The 23,301-nt window shown below is 63.5% G+C and overlaps 4 protein-coding genes and 1 long non-coding RNA gene across 12 annotated transcripts; 2 read left to right on the top strand and 3 right to left on the bottom strand.

Annotated features, from left to right (window-relative positions):
• The first annotated feature begins 120 nt into the window (after positions 1 to 120).
• LOC121107207 lies at positions 121 to 5,289 on the top strand. The gene is made up of 2 exons (XR_005840943.2): positions 121 to 948; positions 1,082 to 5,289. It is a non-coding gene; the product is annotated as an uncharacterized LOC121107207 (long non-coding RNA).
• On the bottom strand, positions 1,531 to 6,442 carry LOC121107200 (outer dense fiber protein 3-like). 2 transcript variants are annotated; one of them, XM_046902451.1, is made up of 10 exons: positions 6,292 to 6,442; positions 6,101 to 6,229; positions 5,757 to 5,797; positions 4,791 to 5,670; positions 4,390 to 4,519; positions 3,635 to 3,835; positions 3,129 to 3,230; positions 2,664 to 2,785; positions 2,356 to 2,496; positions 1,531 to 1,803 (listed from the first exon to the last, which is right to left on the bottom strand). In XM_046902451.1, exons 5-10 carry the CDS (start codon positions 4,505 to 4,507, stop codon positions 1,720 to 1,722), a joined length of 768 nt encoding a protein of 255 aa, XP_046758407.1. In that variant the 5' UTR covers positions 4,508 to 4,519; positions 4,791 to 5,670; positions 5,757 to 5,797; positions 6,101 to 6,229; positions 6,292 to 6,442; the 3' UTR covers positions 1,531 to 1,719. The 2 variants fall into 2 exon arrangements, with proteins under 2 accessions (XP_046758407.1, XP_040506137.1); XM_040650203.2 differs by lacking the exon at positions 6,292 to 6,442 and having other exon boundaries at positions 6,101 to 6,230.
• Positions 5,373 to 12,326, top strand: LOC121107183 (skin secretory protein xP2-like). The gene is made up of 2 exons (XM_040650129.2): positions 5,373 to 5,392; positions 5,798 to 12,326. Exons 1-2 carry the CDS (start codon positions 5,373 to 5,375, stop codon positions 6,849 to 6,851), a joined length of 1,074 nt encoding a protein of 357 aa, XP_040506063.1. The 3' UTR covers positions 6,852 to 12,326.
• Positions 8,561 to 13,472, bottom strand: LOC121107206 (outer dense fiber protein 3-like). Of its 4 annotated transcripts, XM_046902446.1 has the most exons (9): positions 13,322 to 13,472; positions 13,131 to 13,259; positions 11,821 to 12,827; positions 11,420 to 11,549; positions 10,665 to 10,865; positions 10,159 to 10,260; positions 9,694 to 9,815; positions 9,386 to 9,526; positions 8,561 to 8,833 (listed from the first exon to the last, which is right to left on the bottom strand). In XM_046902446.1, the coding sequence occupies exons 4-9, from the start codon at positions 11,535 to 11,537 to the stop codon at positions 8,750 to 8,752; spliced, it is 768 nt and encodes a 255-aa protein (XP_046758402.1). In that variant the 5' UTR covers positions 11,538 to 11,549; positions 11,821 to 12,827; positions 13,131 to 13,259; positions 13,322 to 13,472; the 3' UTR covers positions 8,561 to 8,749. The 4 variants fall into 4 exon arrangements, with proteins under 4 accessions (XP_046758402.1, XP_046758401.1, XP_046758403.1 ...); XM_046902445.1 differs by having other exon boundaries at positions 13,131 to 13,472; XM_046902447.1 differs by lacking the exons at positions 13,131 to 13,259; positions 13,322 to 13,472 and having other exon boundaries at positions 11,821 to 12,700; positions 12,787 to 13,067.
• Positions 13,473 to 15,590: 2,118 nt separating this feature from the next.
• On the bottom strand, positions 15,591 to 20,491 carry LOC121107199 (outer dense fiber protein 3-like). Of its 4 annotated transcripts, XM_046902443.1 has the most exons (10): positions 20,341 to 20,491; positions 20,150 to 20,278; positions 19,806 to 19,846; positions 18,840 to 19,719; positions 18,439 to 18,568; positions 17,684 to 17,884; positions 17,189 to 17,290; positions 16,724 to 16,845; positions 16,416 to 16,556; positions 15,591 to 15,863 (listed from the first exon to the last, which is right to left on the bottom strand). In XM_046902443.1, exons 5-10 carry the CDS (start codon positions 18,554 to 18,556, stop codon positions 15,780 to 15,782), a joined length of 768 nt encoding a protein of 255 aa, XP_046758399.1. In that variant the 5' UTR covers positions 18,557 to 18,568; positions 18,840 to 19,719; positions 19,806 to 19,846; positions 20,150 to 20,278; positions 20,341 to 20,491; the 3' UTR covers positions 15,591 to 15,779. The 4 variants fall into 4 exon arrangements, with proteins under 4 accessions (XP_046758399.1, XP_040506134.1, XP_040506135.1 ...); XM_040650200.2 differs by having other exon boundaries at positions 20,150 to 20,491; XM_040650201.2 differs by having other exon boundaries at positions 18,840 to 19,215; positions 20,150 to 20,491.
• Positions 20,492 to 23,301: the final 2,810 nt, after the last annotated feature.

The following is a 23,301-nucleotide window of genomic DNA, read 5'->3' as shown; positions in this document are numbered from 1 at the left end:
GCCCACCACGATCACCTAGTTCCAACCCCCTGCTATGTGCAGGGTCGCCAACCGCCAGCCCAGGCTGCCCAGAGCCACATCCAGCCGCATCCCCTGAATGCCTCCAGGGACGGGGCATCCACAACCTCCTTGGGCACCCTGCTCCAGTGCGTCACCACCCTCGGGGTGAAAAACTTCTTCCTCCTAATATCTAACCCAAACCTCCCCTGCCTCAGTTGAAAACCATTCCCCCTTGTCCTATCGCTACCCACCCTCGTAAGCAGCCGTTCCCCGTCCTGTTTATACGCTCCCTTCAGGTACTGGAAGGCCACAGTGAGGTCCCCCCGGAGCCTTCTCTCCTGCGAGCTCAACAGGCCCAGTTCCCTCAACCTTTCTTCATAGGAGAGGTGCTCCAGCCCTCTGCTCATCCTAGTGGTCCTGCTCTGGACCCGTTCCACGATCGCTTCTTGTGCTGGGGGCCCCAGGCCTGGGCGCAGTACTGCGGATGGGGCCTCGCAAGAGCCGAGTAGAGGGGGACAATCACCTCCCTCTCCCTGCTGGCCACCCCTTTCTTAGTGCAGCCCAGAGCACCGTTGGCCTTCCGGGCTGCAGGCGCGCACTGCTGGCTCACGTCCAGCTTCTCGTCCACCAGGACCCCCGGGTCCTTCTCCGCAGGGCTGCTCTCAAGGAGCTCTTCCCCCACTCTGAAGCGGGCATTCTTTTCTTATGGCGCTGACGCATGGGGGATCGCTCCGCCCAACTGCGCGCAAAAGAGCTTCAGCTGATGCGTGTCTCTTGTGTCGTGCATGTCAAGGTTTTCCCAGACGGCACGCACGTACTCAGTACTTTCCCTGACATCACTAACGTAGGGTTCTGCGTCCTTGCACGTGCTCGGTCTTTCTGTGGTGGCGGTCCTAATCGGTGCCTCCGACCTTCGATGGTCTTCCACGATCGCTCTCCTCCGCATTGGTGAGCACCAGGTCTAGTAATGCTTCGCCTCTGGCCGATCTGTCCGATACCCGGAGCAGGATGTTATCATCAACAGGCTGCAGCAGTCTCCTGGATTGCTTGCAGCTCACCTTGCTCTTTTCCCTGCATATAGCTGGGTGGTTGAAATCCTCCTTCCGGAGGAGAGCTTGGAGCATGACGGCCCTTGTAGCTGAAGCCAGGCGGCCTCATCAGCGGGCCGGGGTAGCGCTCTTCACCTCTGTCAGTACGGCGGTGGACGCACCGGCGAGGGCCGAGACCTGTGCCCCTTCGGGGGAATCCCCGGGGGCGTCTGGTGCATCCACTCGGGCAGATATGGCAAGAAAGCGAAAATCTACCTGATGGCGCTGGAAGGGCTGCACTGCCCGCGGCCGGCCTCCCTTTGCTATTTGCTTCGTTTCTTCTTCGCTTCAGCACGCGGGGCAGACATCAGGAATGCAAATGACTGATAAAGCAAGCATCAGCCGTTTCCAACGTTAGAAATGTTGTTAGAAAGAAAGGCTTCAGGAAGCGGTGGCGCATTCTCCCGTGGGCAGCGGTGAGGACAAAGGAGTGACAAGCAAGTATACATAAAGGTACATTTTATTAACGACTTACTCCTATTGCTAGCATCCAACAGTAAAATGGGCAAAAGCCCAACCCGAGGCACGAGGCAGGGAAATGGAATCAAAGGGAAACCGGCAGATGGTCGCTCTCTCTTCCCCTCCCCTTCCGTTCCAGGAAAGGAAACCAGGCCTTCCAGGCTTTGTTGTTTCACTCCACGATGAGAGGGGTTGTGTAGAGGGAATGCCGGATTCCAAACGTGGATGCAGGCGCCTGGGGCTTGATCAGCGTCACCTGGAAGGGCGAAAAGGAAAGGCAGGTCAGCGAGGGCCCTTCTCTCCTCTGCTGCCCTCGCTCCCTGCTGTCCCGCACCCCTTCCGATCCCAGACAGTCCCTGGTGCCTCTCCGGGCAGGGCTGAACGCCAGCGCAAAGCCGGTGCAGCTCCCTGCTGGAGCAGAGCTGGCTCGGGGAGGTGGGCTTACGGGCACCTCCTGTCTCGGAGAGGGCCGCGTGTGCAGCTGGGAGCTCGCAGCTAACTCTCTCTCCTATGCTGGGGGCATGCTGCTTGGAGCCCTTCTGAGCTGCGTCCCCCAGAAGAGCTTGGGAAGGACCAGCGCGTCCCATTGAAGGGAAAAGGAGCAGAGGGAGGAAAAGCTGCGTGCTGTGCTGTCCCTCCCTCCCTCCCTCTGCTCGCAGGTGGCACGAGGGCAGGGGGCAGGCCTGCTGTCCTGCACTTGGTCCCTGCGGCCAGGAGCTCTTGGGCTGGAGGAAGCCTCAGGGGAAGGGGGAGAGGCGTGAAGGCCGCGCTTGTGAAACAGAGGGGAAGAGCTGAGCAGCTGCCTTACCCGGCCTACGCTGTAGTCTGCCGGCCCGGGCTTCGCTGCTTTGCCCTCTCCAGCTTTTGGTCGGGCTGCCATCGTGTACGCGGGCGCCCTGGTCTTGTAGGCATCCACAGGCACTTTGGGGAGCGCCGCAGGACCCGGAGTCTGCAAGAGAGTCACGACCATACAGGGCTGGGGTCACATTCAAGGCTCTCTCTTTCCCCGGCAGTCTGCGTTAAGCAAAGTTGCAGCAGGCTTGGAAGCCCCTGTGGCACAGGGGGAGCAGCCCAGGTTCGGATGCTAACGCGGAAAAGAGGAGCGGCAGAGCTCACCTTGGCAAGGTCTTCGTCAAACCGACCTCGCTGGCTCCTTCCCCTCACAGAGTAGCAGGGGCTGGCCGATGTGTAGACTGTGTTGGGCCCCATCAGCCTGGGCAGCGTGTAGGTGCCAGGACCTGCAGGAGGAGCAGCAGAGAGCGTGTGCGCGAGGGGCTGGAGGAGACGGAAGCAGCAGAGAGGGGCAGCCTGCCCAGCCTGCTGGTGGGAGCAGGAGGGAGGTCTCGCCCCTCTGCCAGTTCCTCCCTCTACTCTGGCACTGGGCCAGCGCCAGCAGCTCCGAGCCTGAGCAGCCGCAGCCGCTGCGGGCCCAGAGGTGTTGGTCGTGCAAGAAAGCTTGCGGCCCCAGCGCCGCGTCCTGCCGCGCAGGCTGTGCAGTAGGCCCGCTGCTGGTGCTGAGCAGCAGCCCGTCCCTGCGGGATGCTCAGGCTGAAGGGTCTGCCTTTGCCAGGGTCAGCGTACCTGGAGGGTGGTCTGTCCGGAGGGGCTCCCGCCGGAAGGCCATGGACTGCACCGGTGGGCACTTGAAGACGTGCCTGTTGGCTGCCTCGGTGCGGTAGTCACCTGGGGCGGAAGAGAAGAGGAAGAAAGCCGTGAAGCGCCGGTCTTCTTCTTCTGCAACCGCACAGGCACTGTCCCGAGGAAAGGGTCTTCTCAAGAGCTGCAGAATTGCCGCTGGGGGACACAGGCAGCACGCGGGGACGCTCTTCTGTGCCCCGCCGCTATGCCCTGCCTTGCTGTCCCTCCCGTCAGCCCCCTGCCGCTTGTTCTTTTTGGACACGGGGTCCTTGTGCCCTCGGCCCGTGGCCCTGGGCAGCTGTCCTTCTCCGAGGGCGTTTATCGCTGCTCAGAGCGGTTTGCGTTCTCTCAAAAAAGACCTACAGCTCCATCAGGGCGCGAGCTGGCCCCGGGCAAACGCGCCGCCCGCTCGTCTTGTCTGGGTGAAGTGCTGCACAAGTGGTACTCACTTGGTCCGGGAGTGACGGTGGTCTTCGTCGCGGGTCGTCCCCGGAGCTGGGCGCCCGGAGCCACGTACTTCCCGTTCCTGGTGATGGCGGGCTCCACAAAGTAGCAGGGACCTGGCCCGCAGCTCCCTGCCGCAGGCGGTTTGGTCCCTCTAAACGTGTAGGCGGGGGCACGGGCTTTGGTGGGGCTGTGGCCCACATAACCTAGGAGGAAAAGCAGAAGAGAGCACACCCCTGTGCAGCTGCACGTCTCAAGCTCCGTTGGAACAGGCGCAGTTAGGCGCCGGGCCCTGGCCCCGACATTCCCTTCCCGCGTGACTTCTTCCTCCAAGAGCCCTGGAGGCGAGCTGTGCCGGGCCTCGGAGCGCACAAGAGTCAGTCCCTGAGTGCAAACGGCTGCGCGAGTGCCTTGCAAAGTCACCGCAAAAAGACAGCGGAGTTTTGGCCAGCACGCTGCCTGTACCCGCACCACGCGTGCAGGCACTCCACAGCGAGAGCCCCCTAAGGGTCAATTGTTCTGCAAGACCCCGTAACGCCTCTCTACAGCTGCAAAGCTGAGTCTGCGCTGGCCAGAAGCGGGCCCCTTTTTCCCCGGGCCACAAGGAGCAGCGCCAGCGGCACCGGCCTTCCTCGGCCAGGCCTGGCTCGCGGCTGCGCCAGGGAGCCAGGAGGCTCTGACAGAACGGGGAAAGGCTCGGGAGCTGCTCTGCCCCGCCATGTCCCCGGTGCGCCTCACGCCCTGGGGATGGTGGCTGTACCTGTTGTCCCCGGGATGGAGTACTGGGGCCCGGGGCTGGGGAACTGGGCCGAGATGAGGCCGCGTGGGCGATGAGGTCTCCAGGTCCCCACCCAGGCTCCGTCCATGCTGGCAGGCATGTGCCTCCAAACCTAAAGGCAAGAACAGAGGAGTTACTGACGGGCTGCCCCAACAGAGGCCGCAGGTGAGCTTTGCTTCCCGCCCCCCGCGTCTCCTCTGCTCAGCCGCAAGCTGTCCGCCACGTGGCTTGCAGCTCCTGAGCCGGAAGGGCCGGCAGCAGTTTCTCCCGCTCACTGCCAGTCCTGCCAGTCTCGTGCTGCATGCCCCTCGCGCACACCGGAGCTCAGCCCGCACCCTGCAGCTGGGCTCTGCAGCCTGACGTGTGCAGGAGCTCTCCCTCACCTCTCTGAGCCTTGGAGGACGAGCGCGATGAGGCTGAGCTAGTCTGCTGCTGGGGCTGCTCTCAGGCACAGGGCACGGCGAGCGGCTGCGGGCAGCACAGCTCACAAATGAGGCGCCTGGAGCCAGCGGCCAGCTGTCCTTGGGGAGGGCCCGGCGTCGTCATGGCAATGCATTGTGACAGCACACGGGCTCCGGGTGATGTCATCTGTGCTGTGACATCTCCTGGCTGGCCTGGAGCCACGCCCGCCACGCCTTTTCGGCCTCGCACCCCAACCAGTACAAAGCCGTAGCGCACGCTGCCGACACCTGCAGATGGACTGAGCTCTCACTTCTAGCCACGTGCCGCCCGGGGCTCCTGAGGCTCGGTCAGCGTCACCTGCAAGGGAGAGATTACGTTACTTCGAACCTACTGGAACATTTCTGAGAATGACACTCTGTTCTTTGAAGCTCTGTGTGTATATATACATATAAAAATAAATATACGAGAGCCCGAAAAGCACAGCTGGGACACCCGTCTGGTGTTCGTATACAACGCGGCACAGTTTGAGCCTCAGAAGTTACTTCAAAGTCCCGAGGGTGCTAATGCTTTCATTCCCTCCACTGCCTTCTTCCCAGGGAATCTGTCAATGGGCAGAGAGATGTTTTCACGGGTTCCCTCCTCCCACCCTTCTCCTTTTCTCCCCCTCAAAGTTTCTGGAACGTTCAAACCAACAGAATCCCGTTGTTCACATTGTCCGTGAAATTAAGCAGGCCTGGCAAGCCAGGCAAGGAGCAGCGCGAGCACGCAAGCCCTGCGGGGGACACCACAGGATCTCCTCCTGCTAAGTCTTAACGCAGCAGCTGCGTGCGTAACCCGCGCTATCGCAGCAGCGCTCCTCTCCTGCGGATACACAAAGCCTTCGGCTCGTCTCCTACACGAACACACAAGGCAAGAGGGAAAGGTTCCCATTTGTGCTGGATACCTACCGTCACCGCCTCCTCCACGACTTTCTGGCTTCCCCCTTTAGCTACAAAGAAGATCTTTCCTTTGGAAGCGTCACTCCGGCACGTCGCCGGGACAGCTCCCGCAACACACGCAGGTGCGCCGTAACGCCGCCGCAGCAGCGGGCAGCGCACAGCAGGCGTTCCGGCGGCGAGCGAGCGGCCCCGGGCAGAGGGGGCGGCGCACCCGCCCGCGCCCACCCGCGTCCTGCTCGCGCGAGCCCCGCGCGCCGCGTCCCACCGCTCCTCAGCGACGGCCTCCGAGCGCCGCTTCAGGGGAAGCCCGCCCCGCCCGCGCCCGCGCCCGCGCCCGCGCCCCCCGCCGGTACCGAAGAACTCCAGCCAGTTCATCTCGCGGAGCGCCGCGGGCAGCCGGAGGAGCTCCACGTCGTACAGGTTCTCCATCTCCTTGACCAGGCGCTCCCCGTTCGTCCGCAGCTGCTCGACCCGGCTCCTCACTGCGGGGACGGACACGGCGTCGGACGCGGCCCGGGCCTCGGCGCGCCCGCCCGCGGCCTACCCTCCCGGTCGAAGTCCTTCAGGAAGGCGCTCAGCTTCCTGCCGCGCGCGCCCGCGGCCGCCTTCCTGCGGGCAGGAGCCATGAGGGCCGAGGAACGGCGCGAGCGCACCGAGCCCCGCTCCTGCTCCCGCACGGCGCCACAGCACCGCCCGCGCCGCGTTCAACCGCCGCCCGACGCGCGCCTGCTGTCCAATCAGAGCTCCGCGAGCGGCGGCGCAGCCAATCGGCACCCGGCGCGGTGTGATGACGCACGGCGCGGCGACCGCCCCCGGGCCGCTGTGCTGCGCCTGGCCGAGGAGCGAGCGGCGGAGCCGGGCCTGAGCGAGCTGCTGCGGCGCGGGCCGCGCTGCCCGTCGTTGGCCGACGCGCTGGAGGGCCTGCGGGACGCGGAGCCTTACTACCGGCACCTGCACCGTCCCGTGGCGGGGCGGGGCGGGGCGGGGCGGGGCTCCCCGGCCAGGGCTGCGGCTGCGGCTGCGGCTGCGTGCAAGGAGGAGTTTTGGGAGGCCACTCAAAGATGTCAAATCGGGGATTCCAAACACTGTGCGCTGTGCTTCTGAGCGCTGCGTTGGCTTCCATCGCCCCGGTACGCTGAAGGAATAAGCGTGGCTTACAGTGGTAGTTCCGGAGGTCCGCGTACCCAGTCTTGGTACTGGCCGAGCTCCAGTCTGAACGGAAGCCCTTCAGAGCAACGTGGCATTAGGACTCATGGCATCATAGAATGGCCTGGGTTGAAAAGGCCCACCACGATCACCTAGTTCCAACCCCCTGCTATGTGCAGGGTCGCCAACCGCCAGCCCAGGCTGCCCAGAGCCACATCCAGCCGCATCCCCTGAATGCCTCCAGGGACGGGGCATCCACAACCTCCTTGGGCACCCTGCTCCAGTGCGTCACCACCCTCGGGGTGAAAAACTTCTTCCTCCTAATATCTAACCCAAACCTCCCCTGCCTCAGTTGAAAACCATTCCCCCTTGTCCTATCGCTACCCACCCTCGTAAGCAGCCGTTCCCCGTCCTGTTTATACGCTCCCTTCAGGTACTGGAAGGCCACAGTGAGGTCCCCCCGGAGCCTTCTCTCCTGCGAGCTCAACAGGCCCAGTTCCCTCAACCTTTCTTCACAGGAGAGGTGCTCCAGCCCTCTGCTCATCCTAGTGGTCCTGCTCTGGACCCGTTCCACGATCGCTTCTTGTGCTGGGGGCCCCAGGCCTGGGCGCAGTACTGCGGATGGGGCCTCGCAAGAGCCGAGTAGAGGGGGACAATCACCTCCCTCTCCCTGCTGGCCACCCCTTTCTTAGTGCAGCCCAGAGCACCGTTGGCCTTCCGGGCTGCAGGCGCGCACTGCTGGCTCACGTCCAGCTTCTCGTCCACCAGGACCCCCGGGTCCTTCTCCGCAGGGCTGCTCTCAAGGAGCTCTTCCCCCACTCTGAAGCGGGCATTCTTTTCTTATGGCGCTGACGCATGGGGGATCGCTCCGCCCAACTGCGCGCAAAAGAGCTTCAGCTGATGCGTGTCTCTTGTGTCGTGCATGTCAAGGTTTTCCCAGACGGCACGCACGTACTCAGTACTTTCCCTGACATCACTAACGTAGGGTTCTGCGTCCTTGCACGTGCTCGGTCTTTCTGTGGTGGCGGTCCTAATCGGTGCCTCCGACCTTCGATGGTCTTCCACGATCGCTCTCCTCCGCATTGGTGAGCACCAGGTCTAGTAATGCTTCGCCTCTGGCCGATCTGTCCGATACCCGGAGCAGGATGTTATCATCAACAGGCTGCAGCAGTCTCCTGGATTGCTTGCAGCTCACCTTGCTCTTTTCCCTGCATATAGCTGGGTGGTTGAAATCCTCCTTCCGGAGGAGAGCTTGGAGCATGACGGCCCTTGTAGCTGAAGCCAGGCGGCCTCATCAGCGGGCCGGGGTAGCGCTCTTCACCTCTGTCAGTACGGCGGTGGACGCACCGGCGAGGGCCGAGACCTGTGCCCCTTCGGGGGAATCCCCGGGGGCGTCTGGTGCATCCACTCGGGCAGATATGGCAAGAAAGCGAAAATCTACCTGATGGCGCTGGAAGGGCTGCACTGCCCGCGGCCGGCCTCCCTTTGCTATTTGCTTCGTTTCTTCTTCGCTTCAGCACGCGGGGCAGACATCAGGAATGCAAATGACTGATAAAGCAAGCATCAGCCGTTTCCAACGTTAGAAATGTTGTTAGAAAGAAAGGCTTCAGGAAGCGGTGGCGCATTCTCCCGTGGGCAGCGGTGAGGACAAAGGAGTGACAAGCAAGTATACATAAAGGTACATTTTATTAACGACTTACTCCTATTGCTAGCATCCAACAGTAAAATGGGCAAAAGCCCAACCCGAGGCACGAGGCAGGGAAATGGAATCAAAGGGAAACCGGCAGATGGTCGCTCTCTCTTCCCCTCCCCTTCCGTTCCAGGAAAGGAAACCAGGCCTTCCAGGCTTTGTTGTTTCACTCCACGATGAGAGGGGTTGTGTAGAGGGAATGCCGGATTCCAAACGTGGATGCAGGCGCCTGGGGCTTGATCAGCGTCACCTGGAAGGGCGAAAAGGAAAGGCAGGTCAGCGAGGGCCCTTCTCTCCTCTGCTGCCCTCGCTCCCTGCTGTCCCGCACCCCTTCCGATCCCAGACAGTCCCTGGTGCCTCTCCGGGCAGGGCTGAACGCCAGCGCAAAGCCGGTGCAGCTCCCTGCTGGAGCAGAGCTGGCTCGGGGAGGTGGGCTTACGGGCACCTCCTGTCTCGGAGAGGGCCGCGTGTGCAGCTGGGAGCTCGCAGCTAACTCTCTCTCCTATGCTGGGGGCATGCTGCTTGGAGCCCTTCTGAGCTGCGTCCCCCAGAAGAGCTTGGGAAGGACCAGCGCGTCCCATTGAAGGGAAAAGGAGCAGAGGGAGGAAAAGCTGCGTGCTGTGCTGTCCCTCCCTCCCTCCCTCTGCTCGCAGGTGGCACGAGGGCAGGGGGCAGGCCTGCTGTCCTGCACTTGGTCCCTGCGGCCAGGAGCTCTTGGGCTGGAGGAAGCCTCAGGGGAAGGGGGAGAGGCGTGAAGGCCGCGCTTGTGAAACAGAGGGGAAGAGCTGAGCAGCTGCCTTACCCGGCCTACGCTGTAGTCTGCCGGCCCGGGCTTCGCTGCTTTGCCCTCTCCAGCTTTTGGTCGGGCTGCCATCGTGTACGCGGGCGCCCTGGTCTTGTAGGCATCCACAGGCACTTTGGGGAGCGCCGCAGGACCCGGAGTCTGCAAGAGAGTCACGACCATACAGGGCTGGGGTCACATTCAAGGCTCTCTCTTTCCCCGGCAGTCTGCGTTAAGCAAAGTTGCAGCAGGCTTGGAAGCCCCTGTGGCACAGGGGGAGCAGCCCAGGTTCGGATGCTAACGCGGAAAAGAGGAGCGGCAGAGCTCACCTTGGCAAGGTCTTCGTCAAACCGACCTCGCTGGCTCCTTCCCCTCACAGAGTAGCAGGGGCTGGCCGATGTGTAGACTGTGTTGGGCCCCATCAGCCTGGGCAGCGTGTAGGTGCCAGGACCTGCAGGAGGAGCAGCAGAGAGCGTGTGCGCGAGGGGCTGGAGGAGACGGAAGCAGCAGAGAGGGGCAGCCTGCCCAGCCTGCTGGTGGGAGCAGGAGGGAGGTCTCGCCCCTCTGCCAGTTCCTCCCTCTACTCTGGCACTGGGCCAGCGCCAGCAGCTCCGAGCCTGAGCAGCCGCAGCCGCTGCGGGCCCAGAGGTGTTGGTCGTGCAAGAAAGCTTGCGGCCCCAGCGCCGCGTCCTGCCGCGCAGGCTGTGCAGTAGGCCCGCTGCTGGTGCTGAGCAGCAGCCCGTCCCTGCGGGATGCTCAGGCTGAAGGGTCTGCCTTTGCCAGGGTCAGCGTACCTGGAGGGTGGTCTGTCCGGAGGGGCTCCCGCCGGAAGGCCATGGACTGCACCGGTGGGCACTTGAAGACGTGCCTGTTGGCTGCCTCGGTGCGGTAGTCACCTGGGGCGGAAGAGAAGAGGAAGAAAGCCGTGAAGCGCCGGTCTTCTTCTTCTGCAACCGCACAGGCACTGTCCCGAGGAAAGGGTCTTCTCAAGAGCTGCAGAATTGCCGCTGGGGGACACAGGCAGCACGCGGGGACGCTCTTCTGTGCCCCGCCGCTATGCCCTGCCTTGCTGTCCCTCCCGTCAGCCCCCTGCCGCTTGTTCTTTTTGGACACGGGGTCCTTGTGCCCTCGGCCCGTGGCCCTGGGCAGCTGTCCTTCTCCGAGGGCGTTTATCGCTGCTCAGAGCGGTTTGCGTTCTCTCAAAAAAGACCTACAGCTCCATCAGGGCGCGAGCTGGCCCCGGGCAAACGCGCCGCCCGCTCGTCTTGTCTGGGTGAAGTGCTGCACAAGTGGTACTCACTTGGTCCGGGAGTGACGGTGGTCTTCGTCGCGGGTCGTCCCCGGAGCTGGGCGCCCGGAGCCACGTACTTCCCGTTCCTGGTGATGGCGGGCTCCACAAAGTAGCAGGGACCTGGCCCGCAGCTCCCTGCCGCAGGCGGTTTGGTCCCTCTAAACGTGTAGGCGGGGGCACGGGCTTTGGTGGGGCTGTGGCCCACATAACCTAGGAGGAAAAGCAGAAGAGAGCACACCCCTGTGCAGCTGCACGTCTCAAGCTCCGTTGGAACAGGCGCAGTTAGGCGCCGGGCCCTGGCCCCGACATTCCCTTCCCGCGTGACTTCTTCCTCCAAGAGCCCTGGAGGCGAGCTGTGCCGGGCCTCGGAGCGCACAAGAGTCAGTCCCTGAGTGCAAACGGCTGCGCGAGTGCCTTGCAAAGTCACCGCAAAAAGACAGCGGAGTTTTGGCCAGCACGCTGCCTGTACCCGCACCACGCGTGCAGGCACTCCACAGCGAGAGCCCCCTAAGGGTCAATTGTTCTGCAAGACCCCGTAACGCCTCTCTACAGCTGCAAAGCTGAGTCTGCGCTGGCCAGAAGCGGGCCCCTTTTTCCCCGGGCCACAAGGAGCAGCGCCAGCGGCACCGGCCTTCCTCGGCCAGGCCTGGCTCGCGGCTGCGCCAGGGAGCCAGGAGGCTCTGACAGAACGGGGAAAGGCTCGGGAGCTGCTCTGCCCCGCCATGTCCCCGGTGCGCCTCACGCCCTGGGGATGGTGGCTGTACCTGTTGTCCCCGGGATGGAGTACTGGGGCCCGGGGCTGGGGAACTGGGCCGAGATGAGGCCGCGTGGGCGATGAGGTCTCCAGGTCCCCACCCAGGCTCCGTCCATGCTGGCAGGCATGTGCCTCCAAACCTAAAGGCAAGAACAGAGGAGTTACTGACGGGCTGCCCCAACAGAGGCCGCAGGTGAGCTTTGCTTCCCGCCCCCCGCGTCTCCTCTGCTCAGCCGCAAGCTGTCCGCCACGTGGCTTGCAGCTCCTGAGCCGGAAGGGCCGGCAGCAGTTTCTCCCGCTCACTGCCAGTCCTGCCAGTCTCGTGCTGCATGCCCCTCGCGCACACCGGAGCTCAGCCCGCACCCTGCAGCTGGGCTCTGCAGCCTGACGTGTGCAGGAGCTCTCCCTCACCTCTCTGAGCCTTGGAGGACGAGCGCGATGAGGCTGAGCTAGTCTGCTGCTGGGGCTGCTCTCAGGCACAGGGCACGGCGAGCGGCTGCGGGCAGCACAGCTCACAAATGAGGCGCCTGGAGCCAGCGGCCAGCTGTCCTTGGGGAGGGCCCGGCGTCGTCATGGCAATGCATTGTGACAGCACACGGGCTCCGGGTGATGTCATCTGTGCTGTGACATCTCCTGGCTGGCCTGGAGCCACGCCCGCCACGCCTTTTCGGCCTCGCACCCCAACCAGTACAAAGCCGTAGCGCACGCTGCCGACACCTGCAGATGGACTGAGCTCTCACTTCTAGCCACGTGCCGCCCGGGGCTCCTGAGGCTCGGTCAGCGTCACCTGCAAGGGAGAGATTACGTTACTTCGAACCTACTGGAACATTTCTGAGAATGACACTCTGTTCTTTGAAGCTCTGTGTGTATATATACATATAAAAATAAATATACGAGAGCCCTAAAAGCACAGCTGGGACACCCGTCTGGTGTTCGTATACAACGCGGCACAGTTTGAGCCTCAGAAGTTACTTCAAAGTCCCGAGGGTGCTAATGCTTTCATTCCCTCCACTGCCTTCTTCCCAGGGAATCTGTCAATGGGCAGAGAGATGTTTTCACGGGTTCCCTCCTCCCACCCTTCTCCTTTTCTCCCCCTCAAAGTTTCTGGAACGTTCAAACCAACAGAATCCCGTTGTTCACATTGTCCGTGAAATTAAGCAGGCCTGGCAAGCCAGGCAAGGAGCAGCGCGAGCACGCAAGCCCTGCGGGGGACACCACAGGATCTCCTCCTGCTAAGTCTTAACGCAGCAGCTGCGTGCGTAACCCGCGCTATCGCAGCAGCGCTCCTCTCCTGCGGATACACAAAGCCTTCGGCTCGTCTCCTACACGAACACACAAGGCAAGAGGGAAAGGTTCCCATTTGTGCTGGATACCTACCGTCACCGCCTCCTCCACGACTTTCTGGCTTCCCCCTTTAGCTACAAAGAAGATATTTCCTTTGGAAGCGTCACTCCGGCACGTCGCCGGGACAGCTCCCGCAACACACGCAGGTGCGCCGTAACGCCGCCGCAGCAGCGGGCAGCGCACAGCAGGCGTTCCGGCGGCGAGCGAGCGGCCCCGGGCAGAGGGGGCGGCGCACCCGCCCGCGCCCACCCGCGTCCTGCTCGCGCGAGCCCCGCGCGCCGCGTCCCACCGCTCCTCAGCGACGGCCTCCGAGCGCCGCTTCAGGGGAAGCCCGCCCCGCCCGCGCCCGCGCCCGCGCCCGCGCCCCCCGCCGGTACCGAAGAACTCCAGCCAGTTCATCTCGCGGAGCGCCGCGGGCAGCCGGAGGAGCTCCACGTCGTACAGGTTCTCCATCTCCTTGACCAGGCGCTCCCCGTTCGTCCGCAGCTGCTCGACCCGGCTCCTCACTGCGGGGACGGACGCGGCGTCGGACGCGGCCCGGGCCTCGGCGCGCCCGCCCGCGGCCTACCCTCCCGGTCGAAGTCCTTCAGGAAGGCGCTCAGCTTCCTGCCGCGCGCGCCCGCGGCCGCCTTCCTGCGGGCAGGAGCCATGAGGGCCGAGGAACGGCGCGAGCGCACCGAGCCCCGCTCCTGCTCCCGCACGGCGCCACAGCACCGCCCGCGCCGCGTTCAACCGCCGCCCGACGCGCGCCTGCTGTCCAATCAGAGCTCCGCGAGCGGCGGCGCAGCCAATCGGCACCCGGCGCGGTGTGATGACGCACGGCGCGGCGACCGCCCCCGGGCCGCTGTGCTGCGCCTGGCCGAGGAGCGAGCGGCGGAGCCGGGCCTGAGCGAGCTGCTGCGGCGCGGGCCGCGCTGCCCGTCGTTGGCCGACGCGCTGGAGGGCCTGCGGGACGCGGAGCCTTACTACCGGCACCTGCACCGTCCCGTGGCGGGGCGGGGCGGGGCGGGGCGGGGCTCCCCGGCCAGGGCTGCGGCTGCGGCTGCGGCTGCGTGCAAGGAGGAGTTTTGGGAGGCCACTCAAAGATGTCAAATCGGGGATTCCAAACACTGTGCGCTGTGCTTCTGAGCGCTGCGTTGGCTTCCATCGCCCCGGTACGCTGAAGGAATAAGCGTGGCTTACAGTGGTAGTTCCGGAGGTCCGCGTACCCAGTCTTGGTACTGGCCGAGCTCCAGTCTGAACGGAAGCCCTTCAGAGCAACGTGGCATTAGGACTCATGGCATCATAGAATGGCCTGGGTTGAAAAGGCCCACCACGATCACCTAGTTCCAACCCCCTGCTATGTGCAGGGTCGCCAACCGCCAGCCCAGGCTGCCCAGAGCCACATCCAGCCGCATCCCCTGAATGCCTCCAGGGACGGGGCATCCACAACCTCCTTGGGCACCCTGCTCCAGTGCGTCACCACCCTCGGGGTGAAAAACTTCTTCCTCCTAATATCTAACCCAAACCTCCCCTGCCTCAGTTGAAAACCATTCCCCCTTGTCCTATCGCTACCCACCCTCGTAAGCAGCCGTTCCCCGTCCTGTTTATACGCTCCCTTCAGGTACTGGAAGGCCACAGTGAGGTCCCCCCGGAGCCTTCTCTCCTGCGAGCTCAACAGGCCCAGTTCCCTCAACCTTTCTTCATAGGAGAGGTGCTCCAGCCCTCTGCTCATCCTAGTGGTCCTGCTCTGGACCCGTTCCACGATCGCTTCTTGTGCTGGGGGCCCCAGGCCTGGGCGCAGTACTGCGGATGGGGCCTCGCAAGAGCCGAGTAGAGGGGGACAATCACCTCCCTCTCCCTGCTGGCCACCCCTTTCTTAGTGCAGCCCAGAGCACCGTTGGCCTTCCGGGCTGCAGGCGCGCACTGCTGGCTCACGTCCAGCTTCTCGTCCACCAGGACCCCCGGGTCCTTCTCCGCAGGGCTGCTCTCAAGGAGCTCTTCCCCCACTCTGAAGCGGGCATTCTTTTCTTATGGCGCTGACGCATGGGGGATCGCTCCGCCCAACTGCGCGCAAAAGAGCTTCAGCTGATGCGTGTCTCTTGTGTCGTGCATGTCAAGGTTTTCCCAGACGGCACGCACGTACTCAGTACTTTCCCTGACATCACTAACGTAGGGTTCTGCGTCCTTGCACGTGCTCGGTCTTTCTGTGGTGGCGGTCCTAATCGGTGCCTCCGACCTTCGATGGTCTTCCACGATCGCTCTCCTCCGCATTGGTGAGCACCAGGTCTAGTAATGCTTCGCCTCTGGCCGATCTGTCCGATACCCGGAGCAGGATGTTATCATCAACAGGCTGCAGCAGTCTCCTGGATTGCTTGCAGCTCACCTTGCTCTTTTCCCTGCATATAGCTGGGTGGTTGAAATCCTCCTTCCGGAGGAGAGCTTGGAGCATGACGGCCCTTGTAGCTGAAGCCAGGCGGCCTCATCAGCGGGCCGGGGTAGCGCTCTTCACCTCTGTCAGTACGGCGGTGGACGCACCGGCGAGGGCCGAGACCTGTGCCCCTTCGGGGGAATCCCCGGGGGCGTCTGGTGCATCCACTCGGGCAGATATGGCAAGAAAGCGAAAATCTACCTGATGGCGCTGGAAGGGCTGCACTGCCCGCGGCCGGCCTCCCTTTGCTATTTGCTTCGTTTCTTCTTCGCTTCAGCACGCGGGGCAGACATCAGGAATGCAAATGACTGATAAAGCAAGCATCAGCCGTTTCCAACGTTAGAAATGTTGTTAGAAAGAAAGGCTTCAGGAAGCGGTGGCGCATTCTCCCGTGGGCAGCGGTGAGGACAAAGGAGTGACAAGCAAGTATACATAAAGGTACATTTTATTAACGACTTACTCCTATTGCTAGCATCCAACAGTAAAATGGGCAAAAGCCCAACCCGAGGCACGAGGCAGGGAAATGGAATCAAAGGGAAACCGGCAGATGGTCGCTCTCTCTTCCCCTCCCCTTCCGTTCCAGGAAAGGAAACCAGGCCTTCCAGGCTTTGTTGTTTCACTCCACGATGAGAGGGGTTGTGTAGAGGGAATGCCGGATTCCAAACGTGGATGCAGGCGCCTGGGGCTTGATCAGCGTCACCTGGAAGGGCGAAAAGGAAAGGCAGGTCAGCGAGGGCCCTTCTCTCCTCTGCTGCCCTCGCTCCCTGCTGTCCCGCACCCCTTCCGATCCCAGACAGTCCCTGGTGCCTCTCCGGGCAGGGCTGAACGCCAGCGCAAAGCCGGTGCAGCTCCCTGCTGGAGCAGAGCTGGCTCGGGGAGGTGGGCTTACGGGCACCTCCTGTCTCGGAGAGGGCCGCGTGTGCAGCTGGGAGCTCGCAGCTAACTCTCTCTCCTATGCTGGGGGCATGCTGCTTGGAGCCCTTCTGAGCTGCGTCCCCCAGAAGAGCTTGGGAAGGACCAGCGCGTCCCATTGAAGGGAAAAGGAGCAGAGGGAGGAAAAGCTGCGTGCTGTGCTGTCCCTCCCTCCCTCCCTCTGCTCGCAGGTGGCACGAGGGCAGGGGGCAGGCCTGCTGTCCTGCACTTGGTCCCTGCGGCCAGGAGCTCTTGGGCTGGAGGAAGCCTCAGGGGAAGGGGGAGAGGCGTGAAGGCCGCGCTTGTGAAACAGAGGGGAAGAGCTGAGCAGCTGCCTTACCCGGCCTACGCTGTAGTCTGCCGGCCCGGGCTTCGCTGCTTTGCCCTCTCCAGCTTTTGGTCGGGCTGCCATCGTGTACGCGGGCGCCCTGGTCTTGTAGGCATCCACAGGCACTTTGGGGAGCGCCGCAGGACCCGGAGTCTGCAAGAGAGTCACGACCATACAGGGCTGGGGTCACATTCAAGGCTCTCTCTTTCCCCGGCAGTCTGCGTTAAGCAAAGTTGCAGCAGGCTTGGAAGCCCCTGTGGCACAGGGGGAGCAGCCCAGGTTCGGATGCTAACGCGGAAAAGAGGAGCGGCAGAGCTCACCTTGGCAAGGTCTTCGTCAAACCGACCTCGCTGGCTCCTTCCCCTCACAGAGTAGCAGGGGCTGGCCGATGTGTAGACTGTGTTGGGCCCCATCAGCCTGGGCAGCGTGTAGGTGCCAGGACCTGCAGGAGGAGCAGCAGAGAGCGTGTGCGCGAGGGGCTGGAGGAGACGGAAGCAGCAGAGAGGGGCAGCCTGCCCAGCCTGCTGGTGGGAGCAGGAGGGAGGTCTCGCCCCTCTGCCAGTTCCTCCCTCTACTCTGGCACTGGGCCAGCGCCAGCAGCTCCGAGCCTGAGCAGCCGCAGCCGCTGCGGGCCCAGAGGTGTTGGTCGTGCAAGAAAGCTTGCGGCCCCAGCGCCGCGTCCTGCCGCGCAGGCTGTGCAGTAGGCCCGCTGCTGGTGCTGAGCAGCAGCCCGTCCCTGCGGGATGCTCAGGCTGAAGGGTCTGCCTTTGCCAGGGTCAGCGTACCTGGAGGGTGGTCTGTCCGGAGGGGCTCCCGCCGGAAGGCCATGGACTGCACCGGTGGGCACTTGAAGACGTGCCTGTTGGCTGCCTCGGTGCGGTAGTCACCTGGGGCGGAAGAGAAGAGGAAGAAAGCCGTGAAGCGCCGGTCTTCTTCTTCTGCAACCGCACAGGCACTGTCCCGAGGAAAGGGTCTTCTCAAGAGCTGCAGAATTGCCGCTGGGGGACACAGGCAGCACGCGGGGACGCTCTTCTGTGCCCCGCCGCTATGCCCTGCCTTGCTGTCCCTCCCGTCAGCCCCCTGCCGCTTGTTCTTTTTGGACACGGGGTCCTTGTGCCCTCGGCCCGTGGCCCTGGGCAGCTGTCCTTCTCCGAGGGCGTTTATCGCTGCTCAGCAGCGATTATGGAGACCTACAGCTGCATCAGGGCGCGAGCTGGCCCCGGGCAAACGCGCCGCCCGCTCGTCTTGTCTGGGTGAAGTGCTGCACAAGTGGTACTCACTTGGTCCGGGAGTGACGGTGGTCTTCGTCGCGGGTCGTCCCCGGAGCTGGGCGCCCGGAGCCACGTACTTCCCGTTCCTGGTGATGGCGGGCTCCACAAAGTAGCAGGGACCTGGCCCGCAGCTCCCTGCCGCAGGCGGTTTGGTCCCTCTAAACGTGTAGGCGGGGGCACGGGCTTTGGTGGGGCTGTGGCCCACATAACCTAGGAGGAAAAGCAGAAGAGAGCACACCCCTGTGCAGCTGCACGTCTCAAGCTCCGTTGGAACAGGCGCAGTTAGGCGCCGGGCCCTGGCCCCGACATTCCCTTCCCGCGTGACTTCTTCCTCCAAGAGCCCTGGAGGCGAGCTGTGCCGGGCCTCGGAGCGCACAAGAGTCAGTCCCTGAGTGCAAACGGCTGCGCGAGTGCCTTGCAAAGTCACCGCAAAAAGACAGCGGAGTTTTGGCCAGCACGCTGCCTGTACCCGCACCACGCGTGCAGGCACTCCACAGCGAGAGCCCCCTAAGGGTCAATTGTTCTGCAAGACCCCGTAACGCCTCTCTACAGCTGCAAAGCTGAGTCTGCGCTGGCCAGAAGCGGGCCCCTTTTTCCCCGGGCCACAAGGAGCAGCGCCAGCGGCACCGGCCTTCCTCGGCCAGGCCTGGCTCGCGGCTGCGCCAGGGAGCCAGGAGGCTCTGACAGAACGGGGAAAGGCTCGGGAGCTGCTCTGCCCCGCCATGTCCCCGGTGCGCCTCACGCCCTGGGGATGGTGGCTGTACCTGTTGTCCCCGGGATGGAGTACTGGGGCCCGGGGCTGGGGAACTGGGCCGAGATGAGGCCGCGTGGGCGATGAGGTCTCCAGGTCCCCACCCAGGCTCCGTCCATGCTGGCAGGCATGTGCCTCCAAACCTAAAGGCAAGAACAGAGGAGTTACTGACGGGCTGCCCCAACAGAGGCCGCAGGTGAGCTTTGCTTCCCGCCCCCCGCGTCTCCTCTGCTCAGCCGCAAGCTGTCCGCCACGTGGCTTGCAGCTCCTGAGCCGGAAGGGCCGGCAGCAGTTTCTCCCGCTCACTGCCAGTCCTGCCAGTCTCGTGCTGCATGCCCCTCGCGCACACCGGAGCTCAGCCCGCACCCTGCAGCTGGGCTCTGCAGCCTGACGTGTGCAGGAGCTCTCCCTCACCTCTCTGAGCCTTGGAGGACGAGCGCGATGAGGCTGAGCTAGTCTGCTGCTGGGGCTGCTCTCAGGCACAGGGCACGGCGAGCGGCTGCGGGCAGCACAGCTCACAAATGAGGCGCCTGGAGCCAGCGGCCAGCTGTCCTTGGGGAGGGCCCGGCGTCGTCATGGCAATGCATTGTGACAGCACACGGGCTCCGGGTGATGTCATCTGTGCTGTGACATCTCCTGGCTGGCCTGGAGCCACGCCCGCCACGCCTTTTCGGCCTCGCACCCCAACCAGTACAAAGCCGTAGCGCACGCTGCCGACACCTGCAGATGGACTGAGCTCTCACTTCTAGCCACGTGCCGCCCGGGGCTCCTGAGGCTCGGTCAGCGTCACCTGCAAGGGAGAGATTACGTTACTTCGAACCTACTGGAACATTTCTGAGAATGACACTCTGTTCTTTGAAGCTCTGTGTGTATATATACATATAAAAATAAATATACGAGAGCCCGAAAAGCACAGCTGGGACACCCGTCTGGTGTTCGTATACAACGCGGCACAGTTTGAGCCTCAGAAGTTACTTCAAAGTCCCGAGGGTGCTAATGCTTTCATTCCCTCCACTGCCTTCTTCCCAGGGAATCTGTCAATGGGCAGAGAGATGTTTTCACGGGTTCCCTCCTCCCACCCTTCTCCTTTTCTCCCCCTCAAAGTTTCTGGAACGTTCAAACCAACAGAATCCCGTTGTTCACATTGTCCGTGAAATTAAGCAGGCCTGGCAAGCCAGGCAAGGAGCAGCGCGAGCACGCAAGCCCTGCGGGGGACACCACAGGATCTCCTCCTGCTAAGTCTTAACGCAGCAGCTGCGTGCGTAACCCGCGCTATCGCAGCAGCGCTCCTCTCCTGCGGATACACAAAGCCTTCGGCTCGTCTCCTACACGAACACACAAGGCAAGAGGGAAAGGTTCCCATTTGTGCTGGATACCTACCGTCACCGCCTCCTCCACGACTTTCTGGCTTCCCCCTTTAGCTACAAAGAAGATCTTTCCTTTGGAAGCGTCACTCCGGCACGTCGCCGGGACAGCTCCCGCAACACACGCAGGTGCGCCGTAACGCCGCCGCAGCAGCGGGCAGCGCACAGCAGGCGTTCCGGCGGCGAGCGAGCGGCCCCGGGCAGAGGGGGCGGCGCACCCGCCCGCGCCCACCCGCGTCCTGCTCGCGCGAGCCCCGCGCGCCGCGTCCCACCGCTCCTCAGCGACGGCCTCCGAGCGCCGCTTCAGGGGAAGCCCGCCCCGCCCGCGCCCGCGCCCGCGCCCGCGCCCCCCGCCGGTACCGAAGAACTCCAGCCAGTTCATCTCGCGGAGCGCCGCGGGCAGCCGGAGGAGCTCCACGTCGTACAGGTTCTCCATCTCCTTGACCAGGCGCTCCCCGTTCGTCCGCAGCTGCTCGACCCGGCTCCTCACTGCGGGGACGGACACGGCGTCGGACGCGGCCCGGGCCTCGGCGCGCCCGCCCGCGGCCTACCCTCCCGGTCGAAGTCCTTCAGGAAGGCGCTCAGCTTCCTGCCGCGCGCGCCCGCGGCCGCCTTCCTGCGGGCAGGAGCCATGAGGGCCGAGGAACGGCGCGAGCGCACCGAGCCCCGCTCCTGCTCCCGCACGGCGCCACAGCACCGCCCGCGCCGCGTTCAACCGCCGCCCGACGCGCGCCTGCTGTCCAATCAGAGCTCCGCGAGCGGCGGCGCAGCCAATCGGCACCCGGCGCGGTGTGATGACGCACGGCGCGGCGACCGCCCCCGGGCCGCTGTGCTGCGCCTGGCCGAGGAGCGAGCGGCGGAGCCGGGCCTGAGCGAGCTGCTGCGGCGCGGGCCGCGCTGCCCGTCGTTGGCCGACGCGCTGGAGGGCCTGCGGGACGCGGAGCCTTACTACCGGCACCTGCACCGTCCCGTGGCGGGGCGGGGCGGGGCGGGGCGGGGCGGGGCTCCCCGGCCAGGGCTGCGGCTGCGGCTGCGGCTGCGTGCAAGGAGGAGTTTTGGGAGGCCACTCAAAGATGTCAAATCGGGGATTCCAAACACTGTGCGCTGTGCTTCTGAGCGCTGCGTTGGCTTCCATCGCCCCGGTACGCTGAAGGAATAAGCGTGGCTTACAGTGGTAGTTCCGGAGGTCCGCGTACCCAGTCTTGGTACTGGCCGAGCTCCAGTCTGAACGGAAGCCCTTCAGAGCAACGTGGCATTAGGACTCATGGCATCATAGAATGGCCTGGGTTGAAAAGGCCCACCACGATCACCTAGTTCCAACCCCCTGCTATGTGCAGGGTCGCCAACCGCCAGCCCAGGCTGCCCAGAGCCACATCCAGCCGCATCCCCTGAATGCCTCCAGGGACGGGGCATCCACAACCTCCTTGGGCACCCTGCTCCAGTGCGTCACCACCCTCGGGGTGAAAAACTTCTTCCTCCTAATATCTAACCCAAACCTCCCCTGCCTCAGTTGAAAACCATTCCCCCTTGTCCTATCGCTACCCACCCTCGTAAGCAGCCGTTCCCCGTCCTGTTTATACGCTCCCTTCAGGTACTGGAAGGCCACAGTGAGGTCCCCCCGGAGCCTTCTCTCCTGCGAGCTCAACAGGCCCAGTTCCCTCAACCTTTCTTCATAGGAGAGGTGCTCCAGCCCTCTGCTCATCCTAGTGGTCCTGCTCTGGACCCGTTCCACGATCGCTTCTTGTGCTGGGGGCCCCAGGCCTGGGCGCAGTACTGCGGATGGGGCCTCGCAAGAGCCGAGTAGAGGGGGACAATCACCTCCCTCTCCCTGCTGGCCACCCCTTTCTTAGTGCAGCCCAGAGCACCGTTGGCCTTCCGGGCTGCAGGCGCGCACTGCTGGCTCACGTCCAGCTTCTCGTCCACCAGGACCCCCGGGTCCTTCTCCGCAGGGCTGCTCTCAAGGAGCTCTTCCCCCACTCTGAAGCGGGCATTCTTTTCTTATGGCGCTGACGCATGGGGGATCGCTCCGCCCAACTGCGCGCAAAAGAGCTTCAGCTGATGCGTGTCTCTTGTGTCGTGCATGTCAAGGTTTTCCCAGACGGCACGCACGTACTCAGTACTTTCCCTGACATCACTAACGTAGGGTTCTGCGTCCTTGCACGTGCTCGGTCTTTCTGTGGTGGCGGTCCTAATCGGTGCCGTCCGACCTTCGATGGTCTTCCACGATCGCTCTCCTCCGCATTGGTGAGCACCAGGTCTAGTAATGCTTCGCCTCTGGCCGATCTGTCCGATACCCGGAGCAGGATGTTATCATCAACAGGCTGCAGCAGTCTCCTGGATTGCTTGCAGCTCACCTTGCTCTTTTCCCTGCATATAGCTGGGTGGTTGAAATCCTCCTTCCGGAGGAGAGCTTGGAGCATGACGGCCCTTGTAGCTGAAGCCAGGCGGCCTCATCAGCGGGCCGGGGTAGCGCTCTTCACCTCTGTCAGTACGGCGGTGGACGCACCGGCGAGGGGCCGAGACCTGTGCCCCTTCGGGGGAATCCCCGGGGGCGTCTGGTGCATCCACTCGGGCAGATATGGCAAGAAAGGAGACTTTGGTTCAGGCTGTTGGTTGTACCGAGTGCCCCGAACCTTCTCCTAGTGACGCGGCAAGCAGCTGCGCCGGATGCGTGCTGGTGGATGATCGTTTAGGACAGGTGGCTGAGCTGGCAAGAAGCAGTTCAATAGCCGCGTAGTATCAGAGGTGAGGAGAGAGAGATTGACAGGTTGTTTATTAACGATGTTCCAGTAAGGAGGCAGTACTGAGGAGGCACCCCGGTCCCCAGTGACGCACCAAGCAGGGCTTCCGCTTCGGTCCCCGCTCTCCGGCCTCACGACCACAAGCAGCTACGGAGCTCTTGCGGCTACAGACGGCTGTGGTCTCTGTGAAGAAACCGGAGTTTCAGCCGTCACCCAGGGGGGTTCTGGGGCCTGGGGACACCCATCCCCTTCTTGGGCCCCCCCCGGTGTGTGGGGAGGTGCTGGTGGGGCGGCGCTGCGGCAGGCACAGGGCTGGGATGGGCAGATGGAGAGAGACACGGTGTGCTGCGGGGGTGTCCCGCTGCGCCCCCACCTCACCCTGAAGGAGAATAGGGATCCCCGATGGCAACACTGAGCTGTGCAGCCTTTCTCCAGACTTCCAGGATGCCCCCACACACTGCTCAAAACCCTCCCAAAATGCCCAGAACACTCCGCGACCCCCTGAAAAATCCCAGGGGGCCCATCCCTCCAACACTCCCCAAGGCCCTTAAGCTGGCCACAATGTTTCCCAGGCCCCAAACCTCACCCAGGACGCCCAAACTGCACCCATCTCCCCAAAACTCCCAGCCCACTTCTTTTCCAGCTCCACAGAGACACCTCCCCAGCCCGGAGCCACGGCAGCCCTGCGGGGGCACCCCCCAGTTTGAATTACAGTTGTGCTTTTGCACCGTAATAAAAATGTAACAATCTTGTAGAGGCTTCAGAACAATC

This window comes from Gallus gallus, chromosome 19 (assembly GCF_016699485.2).
Source record: "Gallus gallus isolate bGalGal1 chromosome 19, bGalGal1.mat.broiler.GRCg7b, whole genome shotgun sequence".
NCBI classification, from domain to species: domain Eukaryota; kingdom Metazoa; phylum Chordata; class Aves; order Galliformes; family Phasianidae; genus Gallus; species Gallus gallus.
Note: the sequence above shows the minus strand (reverse complement) of the source record. Positions and strands in the feature narration are given on the sequence as shown.

Excerpts from the sequence above, each read along its gene's own strand:
- LOC121107200 (XM_046902451.1), bottom strand. The coding sequence starts at position 4,507 with ATGCCTGCCAGCATGGACGGAGCCTGGGTGGGGACCTGGAGACCTCAT. Across the intron at positions 3,836-4,389 it reads CTCCATCCCGGGGACAACAG|GTTATGTGGGCCACAGCCCC; the intron begins GTACAGCCACCA and ends TTTTCCTCCTAG. Across the intron at positions 2,786-3,128 it reads CCGGACAGACCACCCTCCAG|GTCCTGGCACCTACACGCTG; the intron begins GTACGCTGACCC and ends CTCCTCCTGCAG.
- LOC121107183 (XM_040650129.2), top strand. The coding sequence starts at position 5,373 with ATGCTTTCATTCCCTCCACT. Across the intron at positions 5,393-5,797 it reads ATGCTTTCATTCCCTCCACT|CTACAAAGAAGATCTTTCCT; the intron begins GCCTTCTTCCCA and ends TTCCCCCTTTAG.
- LOC121107206 (XM_046902445.1), bottom strand. The coding sequence starts at position 11,537 with ATGCCTGCCAGCATGGACGGAGCCTGGGTGGGGACCTGGAGACCTCAT. Across the intron at positions 9,816-10,158 it reads CCGGACAGACCACCCTCCAG|GTCCTGGCACCTACACGCTG; the intron begins GTACGCTGACCC and ends CTCCTCCTGCAG. Across the intron at positions 8,834-9,385 it reads CAGACTACAGCGTAGGCCGG|GTGACGCTGATCAAGCCCCA; the intron begins GTAAGGCAGCTG and ends TCGCCCTTCCAG.
- LOC121107199 (XM_040650200.2), bottom strand. The coding sequence starts at position 18,556 with ATGCCTGCCAGCATGGACGGAGCCTGGGTGGGGACCTGGAGACCTCAT. Across the intron at positions 17,885-18,438 it reads CTCCATCCCGGGGACAACAG|GTTATGTGGGCCACAGCCCC; the intron begins GTACAGCCACCA and ends TTTTCCTCCTAG. Across the intron at positions 17,291-17,683 it reads CACCGTCACTCCCGGACCAA|GTGACTACCGCACCGAGGCA; the intron begins GTGAGTACCACT and ends CTTCCGCCCCAG.